The following is a 21,589-nucleotide window of genomic DNA, read 5'->3' on the forward strand; positions in this document are numbered from 1 at the left end:
TTGCATGCAGTGAAGTATTTTTTAAAATGTACTTTTCAGACTGATAATTTTTGTAGAGGGAGCTTTGTTATATATCTAACCCTTGGTGTACCTGCCATGAGAGTGATTGAAGGGGGCAGTGTAGTGGAACTTCACTCTGTGTCTAACTCTATACCTCTGCAGGGAGTGTTTGACTGGAACAGTGTAGAGAGAATTTTAATCTGTATTTAACCCTGTGCTGACCTGTGCAGGGAGTGTTTGGCTGGGCAGTGCAGAGGGAACTCTAACCTGTATCTAACTTTGTGTTGTACCTGTCCTGGGAGTGTTTGATTGGGTTAGCATAGAGGAATCTTTACTCTGTATCTAACCCCACACTATACTTTTTGTGGGAGTATATGATGTAGAGGAAGCTTTACTCTGTATCTAACCCTGTGCTGTACCTGTCCTGGGGGTGTCTGATTGGGACAGCGTAGAGGGAACCTTGCTCTATGTCTAACTCCATCTTGTACCTGTCCTGGGAGGATTTGATGGGGCCAGTGTCGAGGGAGCTTTACTCTGTATCTAATCCTGTGCTGTACTTGACCAGGAATGATGTGGAGATGCCGGCAAGGTGTTGTGAGACTTCTTACCCTGATCAGGTACAGTGTCATCACACCCTTACTAAAATACGGCGCCCAGAACTGTAAATAGTACTTCAGCTGCAATCGAACTACTGCCTTATATAAGCTCAGCATAACCTCCTTGCTCTTGTACCCTATGTCCCTATTAATAAAATCTAAGATATTATATACTTTATTTTTAGCTTTCTCAACCTGTCCAGCCATTTTCATGACTTATGCACATCAACACCCAGGGGTTAATGGTTCTGCCATCTTCACCCAGAGAGGGCATGAAACCTATTTACATAAAATAAACCAAAGTTGAAAGAGCTCACTGGATCGGCATGGCTGCTTCTGCCCTCATGGCTGTTTCTCCCTCGCCTGCAAGAATCACTGTGACTCTGCAGTAGGAGAGAGCAGGTGCCATGACCACGCTGGGGGATCGGAGGACATTGAAGCCACTGTCTGTTTGGGCAGAGCCCATTGGACAGGGCCAGCCTGGCGGTGCACAACTGGTACCCAGTTGGACATCATCGTGTGTTGGGGCAATGCCAAGGGGGTGGGGTCTGACTGGAGCTGGGAATGGGCCTATGATGACTGGGATATGCACGGTGATAGGGCAGGGCTTATGCAGGAGGGAGCTCTGCAAGGCGGGGAGGCTACGCAAGGGGAGGGGTAGTTACGCGGGAGGCAGGAATATACAAGGTGGGGGGCATGCAAGGGGGTGGATCTGAGATTGGGTTCTATGCAAGGAGGAGGAGTTGTGTTGGGAGAGGGCCGTGCAGTGGTGAGCTTTTGAGGGGGTCATGACGGGGCAGAGGATGCATGCCAGGGGTCTCATCAGGATGGTCCTGATGCCCCGATGCCGGCACCCTGTGTTGGTGCGGAGACCAACAATCTGATGGAAGGGGGGGCTGTGATGTCCTTAGGGGGATGTGAGAGAAGGTCTCTCAGTGCATTAGGAGATTGCAGCATGCTGCGCAATGGTGCCCGAGCACTCTGAAAGTGGCTTCCCCGACATATATAGGCTCTGCCCACCCCTTCCTGGTGCAAAGCTCCCAGCGCGGGAAGATTACAGTGTCAGACTCACCCAAAAACTCAATGCGGAGTATTCCCGTTTTCAGACCTTTATGACACTTAGAATTGTTTGGGAGAAATCCACTTAGAGCCCAGGAAAACCCAATTGGTTCACTTGAGGAAACCTGCTTGGGTTTACATGTGATCCCAGACCCAGAGCAATTTGGTTGACTCTTACATGCCCCTCTGTAAGCCACTCAGTTATGTTCAATTGCTGGAAAAGGAGTTAAACCTGATGGATCACCTGGCATCGACCTAGGCACCAGCAAACCTAGCCCTGTCAACCCAGTAGAGTCCTCCATACTAACAACTGAGAGCTTGTGCCAAAATTGGGAGATCTGTCTCAGACCAGTCAGACACCATCTTCACCTAATCGTACCGTACAGATAATGTCCCATACAGCACCATCACCATTCCTATGTATGTTGTGTCCCACCGGATCCAGCAGAGGTGATGACACAGTGATATACAGCAGGAGTTGCCTTGGGAGTCCTCAACATCAACTCTGGATCCCAGTTTTGCTTTGACTTCTTGATGCCACACCTGGTCAAATGCTGCCTTGATGTCAAGGGCTGTCACTCTCACTTCACCTGTGGCATTCAGTTCTTTTGCCAATTTTTGAATCAAGGCTGTACTGAGATCAGGAGCTGAGTGACCCTGACTGAACACAGAGCATCCTAAGCTGGTTATTTCTGAGTAAGTGCTGCTTGATAGCAGAGTTGATGACCCCTTCCATCACTTTGATGATTGAGAATAGATTGATGGGGCAGTAATTGGGCTGGATTAGATTTGTCTAGACCCTTGAGTACAGAATATACCTGAGCAATTTTTCACACTGCTGGGTAGAAGCCAATGTTGGCACGACAGCCTATCAATGCCTCGACCTGATTATTTTCAAACTCTTCTAGTGACGGATTTTCTTTTAACAATGGCTTGGATAGTATCTTTTTCCCTGGTAAAGACAGATGCAAAGTATTCATTTAATACTCCCATGCCCTTTGCCTCTACACGTAAGCCCCCTTTTTGGTTCCTATTGGCTCTATTCCTCTTTACCACCTTTTATTATTTATATGAGAGTAGACGTCTTTGAGATTTCCTTTTGTGTTAACTACCAGTCTCTTCTCGTACTTCCTCTTTGCTTCTCTTTTTTGCTTTTCCATTTCTCCTCTCAATCTTCTGTATTCCATGTGCTTCTTAGTTGTATTTTTTACCTGACGCCCGTCACAAGCACACTATTTCTTCTTTATCTAAATTTCTACCTCCTTTGTTGCCCAGGGAATTTGTTTTTGCTACCTTCCCTTTTTGTGGGGATGTACCATGACTGTGCTCGAGCCATCCCTTGTTTGAAGGTAGCTCAATGTTCAGATACTGGCCTTCCTGCCAACCATTTGCTGAAATTTGTTTGGCCAAGATCCATTCCAACACCACTGAAGTTGACATTCTCTGATTAATGATTCTTACTGTGCAGTTATGGTAATGTGTGTGTTTATTGTTACTCCGACAGGTTCCTGACAACCAATTGAAGAATTTGGATAATATAGCCCTTGTCCGGTATGTTGCTTTCTGAGCTTAAATATATTGATCACTGACGATACATAGTGAAGAAGAAATCGTCATGTATTGGAGCATTTCAGATATACTATTCAGACATTGCAGAGAGTATCTCATACATGAGACATTGCAGAGTGTGTCTCGTACACTGAGACATTGCAGAGTGTGTCTCGTACACTGAGACATTGCAGAGAGTGTCTCGTACACTGAGACATTGCAGAGTGTGTCTCGTACACTGAGACATTGCAGAGTGTGTCTCGTACACTGAGACATTGCAGAGTGTGTCTCGTACACTGAGACATTGCAGAGTGTGTCTCGTACACTGAGACATTGCAGAGTGTGTCTCGTACACTGAGACATTGCAGAGTGTGTCTCGTACACTGAGACATTGCAGAGTGTGTCTCGTACACTGAGACATTGCAGAGTGTGTCTCGTACACTGAGACATTGCAGACAGTGTCTCGTACGCCAAGACACTGCAGAGGGTGTCTCGTACGCCAAGACACTGCAGAGGGTTTTCTTATTCTTTTCCAGGATTTGGGCATCAGTGACTAGGCCAGAATTTTTATTGCTCACCCCACCTACCCTGGAGAAGGTCATGGTGAGCAGATGTCTCGAACCATTGCAGTTCGTGTTGTGTGCAAACACTCCCAGTCCTGTTAGGAAGGGAATTCCAGGATTCTGATCCAGTTACAGTGAAGGAACAATGATATAGGATAGCATTGGGACGGTACAGTGATTAGCACTGCTGCTTCACACTGTCAGGGACTCTGGTTCAATTCGGCCTTGATTGACTGTGTGGAATTTGCGCGTTCTCTCTGTGGGTTTCCTCCGGGTGCTCCGGTTTCCTCCCACAGTCCAAAAGTATGCGGGTTAGGTTGATTGGCCGTGCTAAATTGCCCTTTAGTATCAGGGTAAATGTGTGGGTTTATGGGGATAAGTCCTGGGTGGGATTGTTGTAGGTGCAAGCTCGATGGGCCAAATGGCCTCCTGCACTGTAGGGATTTGATAATTTTAATTTCCCATTCTGTGCATTATGGGCTGTGACCGGCATAAAACATAACTGGCTCAGCTATACTCATATCTACTCCAGCAGGTAGAGGCTGGAATTCTGAAATGAGTATCTAACCTCCTGACTCCCGAAAGCCTGTCCACCATTTACAAAGCATAAGTCAGAAGTGTGAAGGGATACTGTCCACTTGTTTGGATGAGTGCAGCTCCAACAGCACTCAAGAAGTTCAATACTATCCATCAGGCACACCAGCCTCCCATCCATCACGCAAACCAGCCTCCCATCCATTGACACTGTCTCCACTTCCCATTGCCTTGACAGAGCAGCCAGCGTAATTAAGGACCCCACGCACCCTGGACAAACTCTCTTCCACCTACTTCCCTCGGGAAATAGATACTGAGGTCACGTATCAACTGACTGAAGAACAGCTTCTTCACTGCTGCCATCAGACTTTTGAATAGACCCACCTTGTATTAAGTTGATCTTTCTCTACACCCTAGCTATGACTGTAACACTACATTCTGCACTCTCTCCTCTCCTGAATGGTGTGCTTTGTCTGTATAGCGCGCAAGGAACAATACTTTTCCCTGTAGACTAATATGTATGACAATAATAAATCAAATCAAAGACAAAGCAGCCTGCTTGATCGGAACCCATTCTGCCACCTTAAACTTTCACTCCCGACACCCCCGATGCACAGTAGTAGCAATGTGAACCATATACAAGTTACGTTCAATGATTCACCAATTCTCCTTTTCCGCCCCTAACCAAGCCCGCGTCCACTACCATCCAGAAAGACAAAGGCAGCCAATGCATGGGAAAACCACCACTTGCAAGTTCTCCTGCAAGTCACTCACCATCCTGACTTGGAACTCTATCACCATTCCTTTACTGTTGCTGGGTCAAACTCTCTCCCTAACAGCACTGTGGTGTACCTACTCCACGTGGTCTTTAGCGGTTCTAGAAGGCAGCTTACCACCACTTGCTCAAGGACAATTAGGGATGCGCAATAATCGCTGGCCTTTCCAATGGGGCTCACATGTATGAAATAGCAAAAGAACTTTTCCTTTCTTCAACCCAAGCACTGAATCCAGAGATTGAGCTGAGTTCATGTGAATTTTCAAAATGTTTCTCAGTGCGTGCTGTGTTGAAAGGTTGAGCTGTTGAAATAATGTCTATTGGAAAGCTGCGTTCTCTTGTTTTTATTAACAATGTTTATCATCTACAGATAGGTGACAAAACAAGTCACAGTCCACAGGATCACTAGTGTCTCTGCTGCCATGGCAAAGAGCCCATAGACATTCCAGGAATGATCTTTATGAGGATTAACTTTAATGTTGCCAATTAATATGTGTAAAATGGGTGTAAAGTGACCCAAGTATTTATGCCATTGCTAAATGGCTTCAGGCCTTTTTTTGAAGTGGCTGAATTGTTGGTTGCATGAGATATTGTATGAAGTCTCCAGTTTCCATTTCAGACCCAGACTTTTAAGTCATTTAGGCTAAGTGGAGCCTACGATGTGATGTGAGTGTTTGACTGTTATTTCAGAATTGCTTAACCAACTACCATTGAGGGAGCACTGTAGACCATTAAAAAAGGAGGCCCCCCCCAAAACATTGATAAATTTCTAATTGCTAAGCCCTCCCACTGTAGAGTGTTACATGGCTGCATCTCACCATCAGACCCTAAACTGATCACCTTCTCATCTCCCCCTGGGACTTGCCCGTAGGCCTCAGTGTAAGCTGAACATTATTGGTCCCCCAGTCGGTGATGTGACGCAGGCTGCTTCATTGGTGCTGGTTGCTAACAGGGATTAAGATGATTAGGCCCAAGGACAGACACAGTTGGCTAATTTATTCCTTCAGTATGTCCAATGTCAGTCGTTTTAAGAGTAGCTCATTAATGATCTTTTGATTTAGACCAGAAGGATTTATGTTGCACATTAATAGAATGTATCATTTGCAGGATATTTCCCGTGTTGGAAACATCAAATACCAGTAGCAACAGGACGCTGAGATTGACGTGCAAACCAAACGCTGTTAATAATCTGGCTGTGAGACCATTTGTCCCATCGCACTACACATCTGTAGAAGTTGGCAGGTGAGAAATCCACACTGGGGAGTTCAAACTACCTCATTTTTCAATTGTGACTCTCCCTAAAACCATTCAGCAGTGGAAGGAAGCTTCAATCTTTTTAATTTTCCCTGTCCTCGTATCCAGGGCCCTTTGCCCATCAAGACATTTTCTGTATCCTTGTTTCTCTGCTTACTGCAACCCTCCTCATATTCCAGTTCTCTATCCTGCAAGCTTTGTGTGGCTTGTGTTTTCTGCTCATCCCAATTTTAAGTATGCAATTCAGATATTTTGGGGAGTGTTTACTCATTTTTCTATAGCGACAGGAGGAGTTTGAAAGTTGTTTTATATTTCCTGAAGTGAGTGATCTCTCAGTTAACACTTCCCAATCAGTTAACTTGTCTCTCGTTGCTTTACCTGTTGTCCTTTTAACATCTCTACTCCCCACGGGCAATAATCTGAAATATAGTCATGTTGTGCTCACTGGACTCCCAAACTTCACCAGTTCTCTGTTGGAGTGTTACCCTGGCAAGTGTAGGAAGATATGAACTGCCCCTCGAGGTGCTGATCACACTGGGGCCAGGATACTTGCTCTAAACTCAGTGGTACTGTCTCATTCAACCCCTTAACCTTAATGATTGAATTACTTTCGTTTGAATCATTTTGGCAGCATGGTGGCACAGTGGTTAGCACAGCTGCCTCACAGCAGCAGGGACCCAGGTTTGATTCTCGGCTCGGGTCACTGTCTGTGTGGAGTTTGCACATTCTCCTCGTCTCTGTGTGGGTTTCCTCCAGGTGCTCCGGTTTGCTCCCACAGTCCAAAGATGTACGCGTTAGGTTCATTGGCCGTGCTAAGAAATTGCTCCTTAGTGTCCAGGGATGCGTAGGTTAGAGGGATTAGTGGGTATAATATGTAGGGATATGGGGGTAGGGCCTGGGTGGGATTGTGTTCAGTGAAGACTTGATGGGCCGAAGGGCCTCTTTCTGCACTGTAGGGTTCTATGATTCTATGATTCTCATTTTCAATGATTAAACCTACCCATTCTTTCACTTGTAACTCTGTGTGTTTACACATCTTTTGAATGTATATTTGTAGAATATTTTTCTGTGTCTAGCTGCGTAAATATCTTTCTCTGCTAATGTTTATTGCTGTGTTTTTCAGTAAGTGTATTTCTTTGGACATCTGTTTATCTTTGTACATAAATAGACACAACTGCATGATTGAAAGACATTCTGGACCGGATTGTCCAACCTCGCTCACATCTGGGATTCTCAGTCCCACTGCCGTGAACGGAATGTGTGCCAAACTCTCTGTTCTCGCTGGCAGTGGTGGTGAGGCATGAATATCTGAGTTTAGAGCAGGTATCCTGGCCCCAGTGTGAACAGGCATCTTGAGGAGCAGTTTATAGAACATAGAATATAGAACACTACAGCAGAAACAGGCCCTTTGGCCCACAAGTTGTGCTGATCATATCCCTACCTACCAGGCCTATCTATAACCCTCAATCCCATTAAATCCCAAGTACTCATCCAGAAGTCTCTTAAAAGACCCCAACGAATTTGCCTCCACGACCACCGATGGCAGCCGATTCCACTCACTCAGCACCCTCTGAGTGAAAAACTTACCCCTGACATCCCCTCTGTATCACCTTAAACCTGTGTCTTCTCGTAGCAACCATTTCAGCCCTGGGAAATAGCCTCTGAGAATCCACCCGATCTATACCTCTCAACATTTTATTCACTTCTATCAGGTCGCCTCTCATCCTTCGTCTCTCCAGGGAGAAAAGACTGAGCTCCCTCAACCTATCCTCATAAGGCATGCCACCCAATCCAGGCAACATCCTTGTAAATCTCCTCTGCACCCTTTCAATAGCTTCCACATCCTTCCTGTAATGAGGCGACCAGAACTGCGCACCATACTGGCAATGTTTTGGTTTTCTTGACCAATATGTGGAGGAACGAATGAGAGAGCGGGCCATCTTGGACTGGATATCGTGTAAGAGAAGGGAATCATTGCCAGTCGAGCTGTATGAGATCCCTTGGGGATGAGCGACCATAACATAATGGAATTTTTTATTAAGATGGAGAGTGAAGTAGTTGATTTGGAGATTAGGGTGTTGATTCTTAATAAAGGAAACTATGAGGAGATGAGGCATGAATTGGCCTTGATAGACTGGGGAGAGTTACTTTAAGGGATGACAGTGGATAAACAATGGCAAACATTCAAGGAACGCATGAGAGAGCTGCAACAACTGTTTGTCGGGGTCTGGCACAAACGCAAAATTGGGTAAAAGGGCCAATCCATGGTTTACAAAGGAAATTAGAGATAGTAACAGATCCAAGGAAGAAGCATACAGATTGGCCAAGAAACGTAATAGGTCTGAGGATTGGGAGCAGTTTAGAATTCAACAAAGGAGGACCATGGGACTGATTAAGAAGGGAAAATAGAGCATGAAAGTAAGCTTGCAAGGAACATAAAGACTGACACTAAGAATTTCTATAGATGCTTGAGAGAAAGAGTTGGTGAAAACAAATGTAGATCTGTTACAGATGGAAATGGGAGAATGCTTACATTATAGAGGACAAATAAATGGCTGAGCAGCTGAGTATGTACTTTGTTTCTGTCTTCACTAAAGAGGACACAAATCAGATACCAGAAATGTTGGAGAATGCAAGATTTAGTGAGAGGAAAGAAGTGAGGGAGATCAGTATTAGTAGAGAAATGGTGCAGGGAAAATTGATGGGACTGAAGGCAGATAAATCCCCAGGTCCTGATAATCTACATCCCAGAGTACTTAAGGAAGTGGCTGTAGAAATATTGGATGCATTGGTGATCATCTTCCAGGATTCTATAGACTCCAGAACAGTCCCTGCAGATTGGAGGGTAGCAAATGCCACTCCAATATTCAAAAAGGGAGATAGAGAGGAAACAGGGAATTATAGACAGTAAGCTTAACATCGGTAGTGGGGAAAATTCTCGAATCCATTATCAAGGACTTTATAGCAGAGCATTTAGGAAACAGTGGCAGGATCAGACAGAGTCAGCATGGATTTACTAAGGGGAAATCATGCTTGACAAATTTGTTGGAATTCTTTGAAGATGTAACCAGTGGAGTTGACAAAGGGGAGTCAGTCGATGTGGTATATTTGGACTTTCAGAAAGCATTTGACAAAGTCCTGCATATGAGATTATCATGCAAGATTAAAGCACATGGGATTGGGGGAAGTGTATTGAGATAGCAGAGAGAAAACTAAGAGTAGGAATTAATGCATCCTTTTCAAATTGGCAGGCAGTAACTAGTGGGGAACCATAGGGATTGGTGCTGGGAACCCAGCTATTCATAGTATATATTAATGACTTGGATGAGGGAACAAAATGTAACATCTCAAATTTTGCAGTTGGGTGGGAGGGTGAACTGTGATGAGGATGCAGAGATCCTTCAGAATGATCTGGACAGGTTTGGTGAGTGGGCAAATCAATGGCAGGTGCAGTTTAATATTGATAAATGTGAGGTTATTCAATTTGGAAGCAAAAACAAGGTGGCAGATTATACCTGAATGGGTGTAAATTGGGAGAGGGGAGTGTGCAGCAGGACCTGGGTGTCTTTGTGCACCAGTTGCTGAAGGTAAGTATGCAGGTGCAGCAGGTGGTAAGGAAGGTAAATGGTATGTTGGCCTTCATTGTGAGAGGTTTCGCGTACAGGAGTAGGGATGTGTTGTTGCAATTATACAGGGTCTTGGTGAGGCCACACCTAGAGTATTGTGTGCAGTTTTGGTTTCCTTTTCTGAGGAAGGATGTTCTTGCTCTCAAGGGAGTGCAGCGAAGGTTTACCAGGCTGAATCCGGGAATGGCAGGACTGATGTAAGAGGAGAGATTGACTGGGTTAGGATTGTTTTTGCTGGAGTTCAGACGAATGAGGGGGGAATCTCATAGAGACTTATAAAATTCTAACAGGACTAGACAGGGTAGATGCAGGAAGGATGTTACCAATGGGAGGAGGGGGGGTGGTGTCCAGAACCAGGGGTCACAGTCTGAGGAAAGACCATTTAGGATGGGGATGAGGAGACATTCCTTCACCTAAAGAGCGGTGAGCCTGTGGAATTCATTACCACAGGAAGAAGTTAATGCCAAAACATTGAATGTAGTCAAGAGGCTGCTAGGTATAGCACTTGGGGTAAATGGAATCAAAGGTTATGGGGAGAAAGCAGGATTAGGCTATTGAGTAGGATGATCAGCCATGATCGTGATGAATGGTGGAGCAGGCTCGAAGGACCGAATGGCCTCATCCTGCTCCTATCTTCTATGTACGTTTCTATGAACGGCTGGAATTCTGGCCTCTGTGTGTACATATACATATATGTCAGCTTTCCTCTGTTAGTAGTCAGCCTTACTTCTGAGTTAGAAGCTATTTTACTACAGAGCACTACTGACACACACATTTCCAAATAGAGAATTATGGATATACGCCTGGGTTCCATTAGTTCCATCAGGTCACTTCCTAACTATTCTAAATCAGCTCCATTTTCCTGATAGAACCCTGGAAGATCCATGCTGCAAATGTTAGATTGAAATTAGGTTCCCAATTTCACAGTGCGGGGGGGGGCTGATTTAAATGTAGTGATGATTGTTCTGCTTCTCAATGGGCTGGACATACACACAGTTTGAAAGCTGCCTCTATAATATTGAATCGATGTATTCCTCTGTTTACAACTCATCATGAAGGTGGGGAAGGGTGTTAACGTTGAGGCTCATGACAAGATTTAAGATTGGGTTCAGAGGAATGCTTGACAGAAAAAGGACGTGGGGTCAGGGTGAGCAAAAAGGATTAGGGTTGTCATCCATGTGGAGGAGAAACAACAACACAGACCAAATGGGCCAAACAGCTTGTTTCTGTGTTATATTTCTCACATAATTCTCTACAATACATGAAATCCCGGAGGCACTCAGACTGACCAAACATACACACACCAGTATTTTCAAACACATATAAACACAAATAATATACACAAGTACACATACAAATGTAATTATGCAGAAACTACTGACACATGGACACAAACAATACACACACGTACCCTTTTGCTAACTGAATGGTTGCTACCTCTATAAAGTGAAGCCTTGAACTTCCATCAGACTGTTACATTTCTTTGCCTCTGATGTAACTTTGTCTTGTGTGTTCTTTTGCCTCAGGTGTACTTTACAGCTGTCAGGAGTTGGATCTAATTTTATCCATGTTGAAGGAGAGTTGGACCTGAAGGATGGAGGTGTTTACACAATTGCTCTCTATCAAGCTAATCACACTGAGAATGTAAGTATGCTATAGGGGGCAGCGAACTCAACTTTCATCCAATATACAGGGCTATGACAACAATCGACATCCTTGGTCTATCTCCTGTGCCTTTGAATGGAACTCCTATACCTTCTCCATTCCCAAAATGCTTGATTTCCTCTTTCATGTGAAAGATTCTTCTGTATTACAGGTCGTTATAAAACAAGGCCAGCATTTGAATATTCCGCCCCCCCATATCTGGGGAAGCTGTTCTAACATCTCTTGCAGTTCCTGCAGAGTAGAGGGAAAGGTCAATATTTCATAAGCATTTTTCCTCTCTACCCTGCAATATCTGTACTAATCTTATCTTCCCTAAATTATCTCTATTGCTGTAGATATCATTCCTTTAATCCATAGTATCTTTCAAAGGGGAACTGGCTAAATATTTGAAGAAGAGATAATTAATTGCAAGTCTGGAGTGGAACTAAATGCGGGGCTGAGGGCTGGCACCCAAATGACCTCCTTCTGTGCTGTAAATATCTTATAAGTACTGTTCTTTCAAAGTTGTACAAACTGTATCCAACATTTTCATAATCCTGCCTACGTCACAAAATGAATGCAGGTGGAAATGAACTTCCTTTTCCCCTGTGGGGACCCACTATAACTATGTCTCTGTCTGTAAAAATGATTGATAATCCCATTTTGTTACAGGCAAGTTCTGTAACAATAGGTTTAAACACTTGATGGATAGCACGCTGTTCAAAATCTTATGGATGCATATTTATTTTGGAGCGGCAACGAACATCCAGTTGCTGTTCCACTCAAATAGTCCCTTGTTCCTGTTCTACATTTTTTGCCGGATCTTCTATGTCTGGCTTTCCCAGGAATGTGGAGCGCAGCGTCCTTCCAAAAGCTACAGCGGATTGCAGTAGAGTTAGGGGAAGACGGGGCATGCCCCTTTATTCCAGCACTCCTGTACACCTCCACACCTTCAGGAAGTCTAAGCTAAACTGAGAAACAGTCTCATCAACAAACTAGCAGCAACCTCTTGGGAGCCAACCCCAGAACATTATGAACCTCCTCTTTGCCTCTCTGCTACTCAGTAACTGGGTACTGCTCTTCTGCCTGGAAGAACTCTGCACAGTGCAAACTGGTGGATTCCCAGCCAACAGTCAACAAATTGATTACGAATCAGTTGTACAACTACAAATCTGTCATGTAGCTAGCACAGCACAATTGCTAGAAAGAATGCACAAAAATCCAGACCTGCCACTGGGAGAAGACATCACCCACCCAGCCAGCAACCACCTCACCCCAAGGCAGGCAATCTGGACCAACCTGCCTGAGCCGGGCAGTTCTGCTGTGGATCTGAGGAAGGACCTGTGACACAACACCAGCAACACAGCCCACAGTCAGCACCTGGATGATGATCCCAGATTGGAAAACCCAGCCTTCGACCTCTGCCCAGTGAATGTGTCAAAGCGAACAGGTTTTGCACTTGAATTGGACCCTTGCACAACAACCTGTTCTGTTGGGGACACTGTGACTCAGCCCTGTGGAGAAGTGCAAATCTTGGCGCGTAAATGAACAAGAGCCCTGACCTGTGCTTCAATGGTGCCGTCACTGCCTTACACCAGGCTGATGTGGAGGCTACCAACTAGCTGAAAATTTTCAAACTTGACATCCGGCTTGTTCATCAGTGCATTTGACAGTAGTACATTACTGCACTAGCTGCTGTACAGTAAGCTTAAAGGCCAAGATTGAATGTGTGAATGAATGAATGTTTGTGAAAGGGTTGGTGGGTGAGGTAAGTGGGGAAGTAGCTGGCGGGTATGGTTGTAGGTGGGGCGGTGGCCGCTATGTGTGGTGAGATGGGTGGATAGGTGAGTGAGAATGGGTCAGGGTAGTCAGGCTGGGTCAGGAGGGTTGGTCAGCTGCTCTGAGGGATTGAACTTTTCATTGGGGTCATATGGTTAGTCAGAGGCGAGCTCAGGGGGTTGGTTGGGTAGTCTGGAGGGAGATTTGGAAGAACAGTGGATTAGGAGTTTTCTGTGTAACAGTTCCTGGGTAACTATCTAGGTAGGTTCTGTGGAACTGACTGAAGTCTTTGACTCTGTCAGAGTCGGAGACATTCACAGAGGAGTAGTGGAATTGCCCTTCAGAAGCTGAAACTTCCAGGGTAATTCCCATGAACTCAACTCATCAGGGCGTCTGTGGAGTCCCGATGCTCATCTTGGGACATATGTTGGTCGGATCTCCAATTAATCTGGAATCCACGAGAACTGGGCCATTATATTTACAGTGAAACCAGCCATTCAACACAACTGCTCTACACTGGTGTTTATCCTCCACTTAAACCTTCCTCATCTCACCCTACAAATCAATTCTTCTGCTCCTTTCTCCCTTACGTGTTTATCCAGCTTCCCCTTAATGGCACCAGCTACTCCATGTTATAGTAAATTCCATTTCACTTCAGTGAAATCACAGAACGTACAGTACCTGTGACTCACTGAGAGGTGGACAGTGCCGAGTGTGCCTGTTGGTGCCAGTGAGTGGCCAGACCATTTTGAGTGCTGGACCACGATAATATATCTATAGGCAGCAGAGCCACTTATGTGTTTGACTCTTAACTGCTCCCAAGAGCAATTAGGGATAGGCAACAAATGCTGGCATTACCAGTGACAGCCACAACCCATAACCACATAAAAAAAACTAGGCATACTAATATAGCAGGCTGGATTCTGGCTGGTATAATATTGGGCCGGGGCTGCAGTGATGACACCATGTTATTTTCATAGATACAACCCGTTCTATTTAGAATCTTAAAAATAGCCTAAATTGTACTGAGTGGTGTGCCTATGATGTACACCCTGCTCAGTGGGCAGTTAAAATAACATTGGGGTCCTCCATGGACCCCAGGCCACTTGTCAGCCAGCACAACGTGAGGTGGGAATGAGGCGACGAATTCACCGTCTCCGTTTCAACTTTGTTTACAAGCTAAAAATGAGTTTCAAACTGTTCAGCATCAAATTAGAAATAGTCTGTTTTCAAGGAGATCTTGTTGAATATCGCGGCATGAGTCCAGTTCTTATTCATCACCCATAACCATGCCCTTTCCAGCCCGATCCACTGCACACCAGTGAAATTCTCTGGGATACGTGTCTCAGCATTAGGCCAAGCAGTGCCTTTAATGGCTAAGCCATTTGGTAATGGGGGTTGGAGTTTGGGAGAAACCGTTCCTGCGTCGGAAGCAGTGTTCTAGTCATCACTTACTCTCTGATTAGATTTCCCTTCTGTACGGAAAGCCAGAAACGGTTCCATCAGCCACGACCCATTCATCTCCAACCCCCTGCAGAGTGCGGGTCCTTCCAATTTACAGAAAAATAAAACAGAATGCCCTCTCTCAGGCAGAAAATTAAAGACTCCCCAGATGACAGAGCAAGTAAGCAAATAAATAGGATTCTGTACATGTACAAAAAGCATGAAACAAGAAGAGCAGCTTGCTGTTTAATGTATTTCAATGTACACAGATCACTGATGATGCAAATAATTGGGTTTGACAGGATTCGTTCAAATTGCTTGACTTGATTTTAAAATTAAATTAGGATACACGACTGATATGAAGGATGATTTGACTCGACCACTTTCTCATCAATCACTCTGTGCCCTGGGCACCCAATGAGAAGCGCCACCCGGCTGCTCCACCTTTTATTCTCAGTGATTGTCAGCTCCCTGCATCATTATTCAGGAAAGGTGATAGCAGAGGCAATGAGGCAAACATTGAACAGAGAGGGAAGTCAGGGCTAGCTGCACTCCCATGTTCATTCAGACAGCAGCCTCCAGCTGTGTGAGGGTGTTATCAATCATTGATTGCTTATAACAGATGTGATTAGAACTGTTTCCCAGTCCTATCCAAATGTTTACATTGTCGCTGCCCTGGGGGCGCTGGAATGGCACTGAGTGCGTGCGACCTGGGAAAATGCATTGATAAAACAGTCAAAATAAAAGAGGTTGAATCTTCTGTATCTTTTCCTTCTTTCTGTCCGTTGAATAGAGAATCCTCAGTCCCAGAAGTGAACATGAGCATTTAGCAATGGCTAAAACTAGAAGAGCTGTCATCTTCCCATAGCCAAACTTCAGAACAATTAATTTGCATTTTTATTGTGCCTTTCGCACCCCCTGGGTGCCTTTGGGAAGCAGATAATGTGGGGAAAATTTAAATTATGTAAGTTTTCATCTTCTGCCATTCTCTCTGTTGTGTGTCAGCTTGACTCAGTCAGTAGCATTCTCACCCCTGAACTCATCCTTCCCCATTGCGCTCTCCGTGACAATGCCTTAACTAATCAGAATCAACTTTCCAGCCAATCAGCACCTTTTCTCCTCTAGTATAATCTGTTGTGATTGTTTAAAATTTGGAATTCTTGCATTTGTCCTGATAATTGACAATTGTCCTGATGAATTTAATTGAGTTTTTTGAAGGGGTAACCAAGAAGGTAGATGAGGGCAGTACAGTTGATGTTGTCTACATGGACTTTAGCAAGGCCTTTGACAAGGTACCACATTGTAGGTTATTGCATAAAATTAAATCTCATGGGATCCAAGGTGAGGTATCTAAATGGATACAAAATTGGCTTCTTGACAGAAGCCAGAGGCTGGTTTCAGAGAGTTGTTTTTCAAACTGGAGGCCTGTGACCAGAGGTGTGCCTCAGTATTGGGCCCACAGTTAATTGTCATTTATATTAATGATTTGGATGAGAATATAGGAGGCATGGTTAGTAAGTTTGCAGATGACACCAAGATTGGGGAGGTAGTGGACAGTGAAGAAGATTATCTCCAATTGCAGTGGGATCTTGATCAATTGGGCCAGTGGGCTGACGAATGGCAAATGGAGTTTAATTTAGACAAATGTGAAGTAATGCATTTTGCTAGATTGAACCAAGGCAGGACTTTGTCAGTTAATGGTAGGGTGTTGGGGGGAGTTACAGGAACAAAGAGATCTAGGGGTACATGTTCATACTCCTTGAAAGTGGAGTCACAGGTGGACAGAGTGGTGAAGAAGGCATTCGGCACGCTTGGTTTCATCAGTCAGAACATTGAATACAGGAGTTGTGATGTCTTGTTGAAGTTGTACAAGACATTGGTAAGGCCACACTTGGAATACTGTGTGCAATTTTATAGAAAGGATATTATTAAACTAGAAAAAGTACAGAAAAGATTTATTAGAATGCTACCGGGACTTGATGGATTGAATTATAAGGAGAGGCTGAATAGACTGGGACTTCTTTCTCTAGAGTGTAGGAGGCTGAGGGGTGACCTTATAGAGTTCTGTAAAATAATGAGGAGCATAGACAAGGTAGATGGTCAATATCTTTTCCCAAAGGTAGGGGAGTCTAAAACTAGAGGGCATAGGTTTAAGGTGAAAAGGGTGAGATACAAAAGTGTCCATAGGGGCAACTTTTTCACACAGAGGGTGGTGAGTGCCTGGACAAGCTGCCAGAGGTAGTAGTAGAGGTGGGTACAATTTTATCTTTTAATAAGCATTTAGATAGTTAAATGGGTACGATGGGTATAGAGGGATATGGGCCAAATGCAATTGGGATTAGCTTAGGGGATTTTAAAAAAAAGGGTGGCATGGACAAGTTGGGCCGAAGGGCCTGTTTCCATGCTGTAAACCTCTGTGACTAAGTACAAAAAGAAAAGCTTCAGTCTCATGGCTCTCTTTTCAGCAATATTTCTATTTTACAAGGTTCAGACATGGAAGTATCCCTCACAAAACATGGAAATTAATAAGAATTGCATTCGCTTTGCATCGATTAGAATTTCTAGGCTTCTGAATAACACATAAAACAAAATCCGTGAAACTCATTTGCATGTGTAATGTGCAAGGATTGGATTTATTTTCCTGAATTTCTCCTGAATTGTGTGAACTGCGAGACTCCTGGCTGTCAACAAGATGTGAAGGAGTTGTATTGTGAGTGGTGTGATGGTGGTCAGGGATGGAGTACTGAGTTGGCAGGATGAAGAGGGGGTTCAAAACTCAAATCAAGATCAAAGGAGACATCTTGTTGCACATCTTGTTTAGTGGGTGGCAAGCGTGGAATCTGCGGTAAGGGATTAAAAATGGTGGTGGCTGAAAATGATGGTTTTGGCTTTCCCAGTAAAAGCTCAAAGAAGCCACATAGAACTTGGTAAGAGTTACAGAACAGAAGCAGATCACTCAGTCCAACCAGTCCATGAAAATATGGTCACCCTACATTGGTGTATTTTTATTCTTTCATGGGATGTGGGTGTCACTGGTAAGGGCATTTATCGCCCATCCCTAAATGCCCTTGAACTGAGTGGCTTGCTCGTCAGCCATGTTGCTGTGGGTCTGGATGTAATGATGTGGAGATGCCGGTTTTGGACTAGGGTAAACACAGTAAGAAGTTTCACAGCACTAGGCTGTTCCCTTCCTGTTGGTGAACACTTCAGTGGTCATGGACATTCAGCCTCTGATTTTCAGATAAATGTTCTCCAAGGCGGCCTTCACGACACACGACAGCGCAGTGTCGCTGAGCAGAGACTGATAGCCAAGTTCCACACACATGAGGACGGCCTGAACCAGAATCTTGGGTTCATGTCACACTATCTGTAACTCCCACAACTTGACTGGCCTTGCAACATCTCACTGTCCTGTCTGGAGACAATACACATCTCTTTAGCCTATACTTAATGCTATCTCCACTCACATTGTCTGCATCTTTAAGACTCGATTAGCTGTAAAGACTTGCATTCTAATCGGTCTTCTGTAAACTGAGTGTGTGCCTTTATATGCCCTGTTTGTGATTAGAACTCTCCATTTGCCTGACGAAGGAGCAGCACTCTGAAAGCTAGTGGCTTTTGCTACCAAATAAACCTGTTGGACTTTAACCTGGAGTTGTGAGACTTCTTACTGGGTCTGGATGTAAGCCAGACCAGGTAAGGATGGTGGAGTTCCTTTCCTAAAGGACAGTAGTGAACCAGATGGGTTTTTTATATCAATCAGTGATACTCGTCATGGTCAACGTTACCGAGACTAGCTTTCAATTCCAGATTTATTAATTGAATTTAAATTTCATTACCTGTCGTGTGGGGTTTGAACCCCTGTTACCTGAGCATTAATTGGAACCTCTGGGTAAATAGCCAATGACATTACTGCTATGCCACTATCTCCCGTATATCTATCTCCCTATATAAGTGAAAGCTATCCTTGTGCCTGCTGAACTGATATTGGCGTGGATTCAGGACACACTCAAGTGTATTTCTGGGAAAGATGATCTTGAGACAATGGAGAGAAGCTGGGTAGATGATTTGGAATCTACCAAAAGAGGTATGGATTTGTTAGTGTTGGATGCTTTTCTCTATTCTCAGTCATTTTCATGTACTTGTGTTCTGGGACTAATGCATTTTCTCCTTGTCAGGTCACTATGCAATTGAACATTGATAATTGGCCAAAGACTGTCTCAGTGCTGTGGCAGATTCCTCAGTACCTCGTAATGTCAGCGTCTGAGATACTGTTTTCCGTGACTGGACTACACCTGGCTTACACTCAGGTAATGGCAAGACAATTTAATTTACAAAGATGTTATACACCCTGATTTTGCACGCATAGGTCAGCTAATTGTCATAGATCAATAAATAAATAAATAAGACTAAACTGAGCTCAACAGAAGCTTTTTCTTTGAGAATCTTCCCCTTAATTTTAACCTTGTCACCTTCTATTGCCATGAAGAACTTGGAACCACTGGGTTTCTTCTCAGATTTAGATGGACGAGGAGGAAGCCTGTAACACCATTCAGTTAGATCACGGCTCATGTATATTGTAATTCCACCTTGTTCCATAACATTGGGATTGGGGGTTATAGATAGGTGTTGATGTGATCGGTGCAACTCGTGGGCCGAAGGGCCTGTTTGTGCTGTAGTGTTCTATGTTCTATGTTCTATTAACCCTTGCTTCCATCAGCAAATAGTGTTTAAACGTTATCAGGTCAATGGCCTTTCACAAGAAAAATGCACTTTTGTCTCTGAAATTGAGTCAACTAATTAAATGATAGGATGGGTCCTATGTCTCAACCAGTTTGGTTAGAGACTTGAATCAAATTCTGGCAGACCCAATTAACATAGAACATGTTGCGCCGACCAGTGGAACCAATTTAATGACCCTCTAACCTAAACTATTCCAATGTTATCCATATGTCTATCCAATGACCATTTGAATGCCCTTAAAGTTGGCAGCTTTAATTAAACAGATTACTCAAATTAATCAGACTCCTTCCACTAGTGTTTGTATATGAACCCGAGGCAAAAAAGACTTTTATAGTAGGAAAAACCAGAGAAAGCTGAAAAATCACAACAAGCCTGGCATCACTCTTCAGGAGAACAAACAGAGTTAGCCTTTCAAGTCTTCATGATCCTGCTTTCCTCAGAATTAAAGAGAGGGAAAATGTGATTATATATGAGAGAGGCTGGAACAGCTGGAACAGTTATTAGTGGGAGCTGGGAGAACTGCAATAAGCAGCTGTTTTCTTCACATCAAGGCTGAATGTAATTCCATTTTTGAGTTAAGAGGAATGTTCCCAGGATTTCTGAGCAATTCCATTTGTGGAATCTTCTGGGATTGGAGCGAAATAAGTTTTGATGCATTAAAAAAAGACAGATGTTGCCATATTTCAGATGCTAGTGTAGCATGCAGCAGGGATGTGTGATGTAGAACACAACTTGTTTCAGGTTGAGTGGAACACCTTGTTTCGTTCTGAAACTTTGAAAGCCTTTTCAATCTGTTTATATTCTCAATCTGTTTATATTTTCACAATTGAGGTACATTCTTACTAGACTGAGGTGAAAACAACCACTTTCCATTTACCACAAGCAATATCCACTGGGAAATGTGAGGAGTAACATAATGAGCAGAATTTGCCAAATAAATTGCAATCCTCAGGCTAGAACCATCCTAACACACTTGAACAGCCTCCTCTTTCACACACACTGATTTTCTTTTCAGCGATGGCAGTCCAAGAAAGTAGTCAATTGGGTAACTTGTGCAAGAGAGCACAAGTCTTTATTCACAGTCTTTCCTTATACCTTGAAGTAGTGGTAGGATTTGCAAACCAACTATGACAACCATAATATGAGCTCCCTTCCATAGTCAAAGCTGTCTTTAGAACAACTGGAATGTTGATAGGTCCTAAATCCATTCATACACAAGCAAAAAGTGAGGGCAGTAAGGAAATATAAAAGTAGAGAGTGGGAGTGTTAGAGTCACACACACTTAAAGGTTGGGTGAGGTGGGTGGTGAGTTACTGGTATGATTTACAAACAGAGAGTAGAAGTATTAGAGTAATATTAATAATATTAATATTAAAGAAAGAACAATTCCAGGAAGAGTGCCTGTCATTCATGGTTAGCTAAAAAAGTTAAGACATAAAGAGAAAGCATATATTTGTGCAAAGACAAGTGGCAGGTCAGAAGATTGGAAAGAATATAATGAACATCAAAAAATGACAGAGAGATTTATAAAGAAGGAAAAACTAGAGTATGAGAAAGAGATAGCTGGTAAAATAAAGACGGATAGTGAGAAAATCTATGGATATTTAAATTGGAACAAGAGTTAACAGATTGAGTGTTGATCCTATGGTAAGTGCATCTGGGAATTGGAAAGGAGGGCTATGGCAGATGAATTAAACAGGTATTTTGCATCAGTTTCCATTATGGAGGGCATGAGTAACATCCCAGAAATGGTTGTGAATCAGGAAATGCAAGGGAGGGAGGAACTCAGGAAAATTACAACCAGTAAGGAAGCAAATTGAGCAAATTGTTGGGTTTGCGGCCTGACAAACCCCCTGATCCGGTGGACTTCACCATTAGGTTTTGAAGTGGCCAATGAGATAGTTGATGCATTGGTTTTAACTTCCCAAAATTCCCGAGATTCAGAAAGGCTCCATTAGAATGGAAGAAAGCAAATGTAACACCTTGATTCAAAAAGGGAGGGAACCAGGAAGCAGGAAACTACAG

The 21,589-nt window shown here is 43.7% G+C and overlaps 1 protein-coding gene across 1 annotated transcript in view; it reads left to right on the top strand.

Moving 5' to 3' along the window:
• LOC145359203 (solute carrier family 15 member 1-like) overlaps nt 1–21,589 on the top strand; it is a 125,709-nt gene that overhangs the window by 96,293 nt on the left and 7,827 nt on the right. The window contains exons 17-20 of the mRNA XM_080213673.1: nt 3,160–3,206; nt 6,183–6,317; nt 11,482–11,599; nt 19,000–19,131. Of these exons, the coding sequence (XP_080069799.1) occupies nt 3,160–3,206; nt 6,183–6,317; nt 11,482–11,599; nt 19,000–19,131 (432 nt within the window). The remainder of the gene's footprint in view (nt 1–3,159; nt 3,207–6,182; nt 6,318–11,481; nt 11,600–18,999; nt 19,132–21,589) is intronic.

The sequence above is a fragment of the Carcharhinus amblyrhynchos genome, chromosome 27 (genome assembly GCF_965287045.1).
Source record: "Carcharhinus amblyrhynchos chromosome 27, sCarAmb.v2.hapA, whole genome shotgun sequence".
NCBI classification, from domain to species: domain Eukaryota; kingdom Metazoa; phylum Chordata; class Chondrichthyes; order Carcharhiniformes; family Carcharhinidae; genus Carcharhinus; species Carcharhinus amblyrhynchos.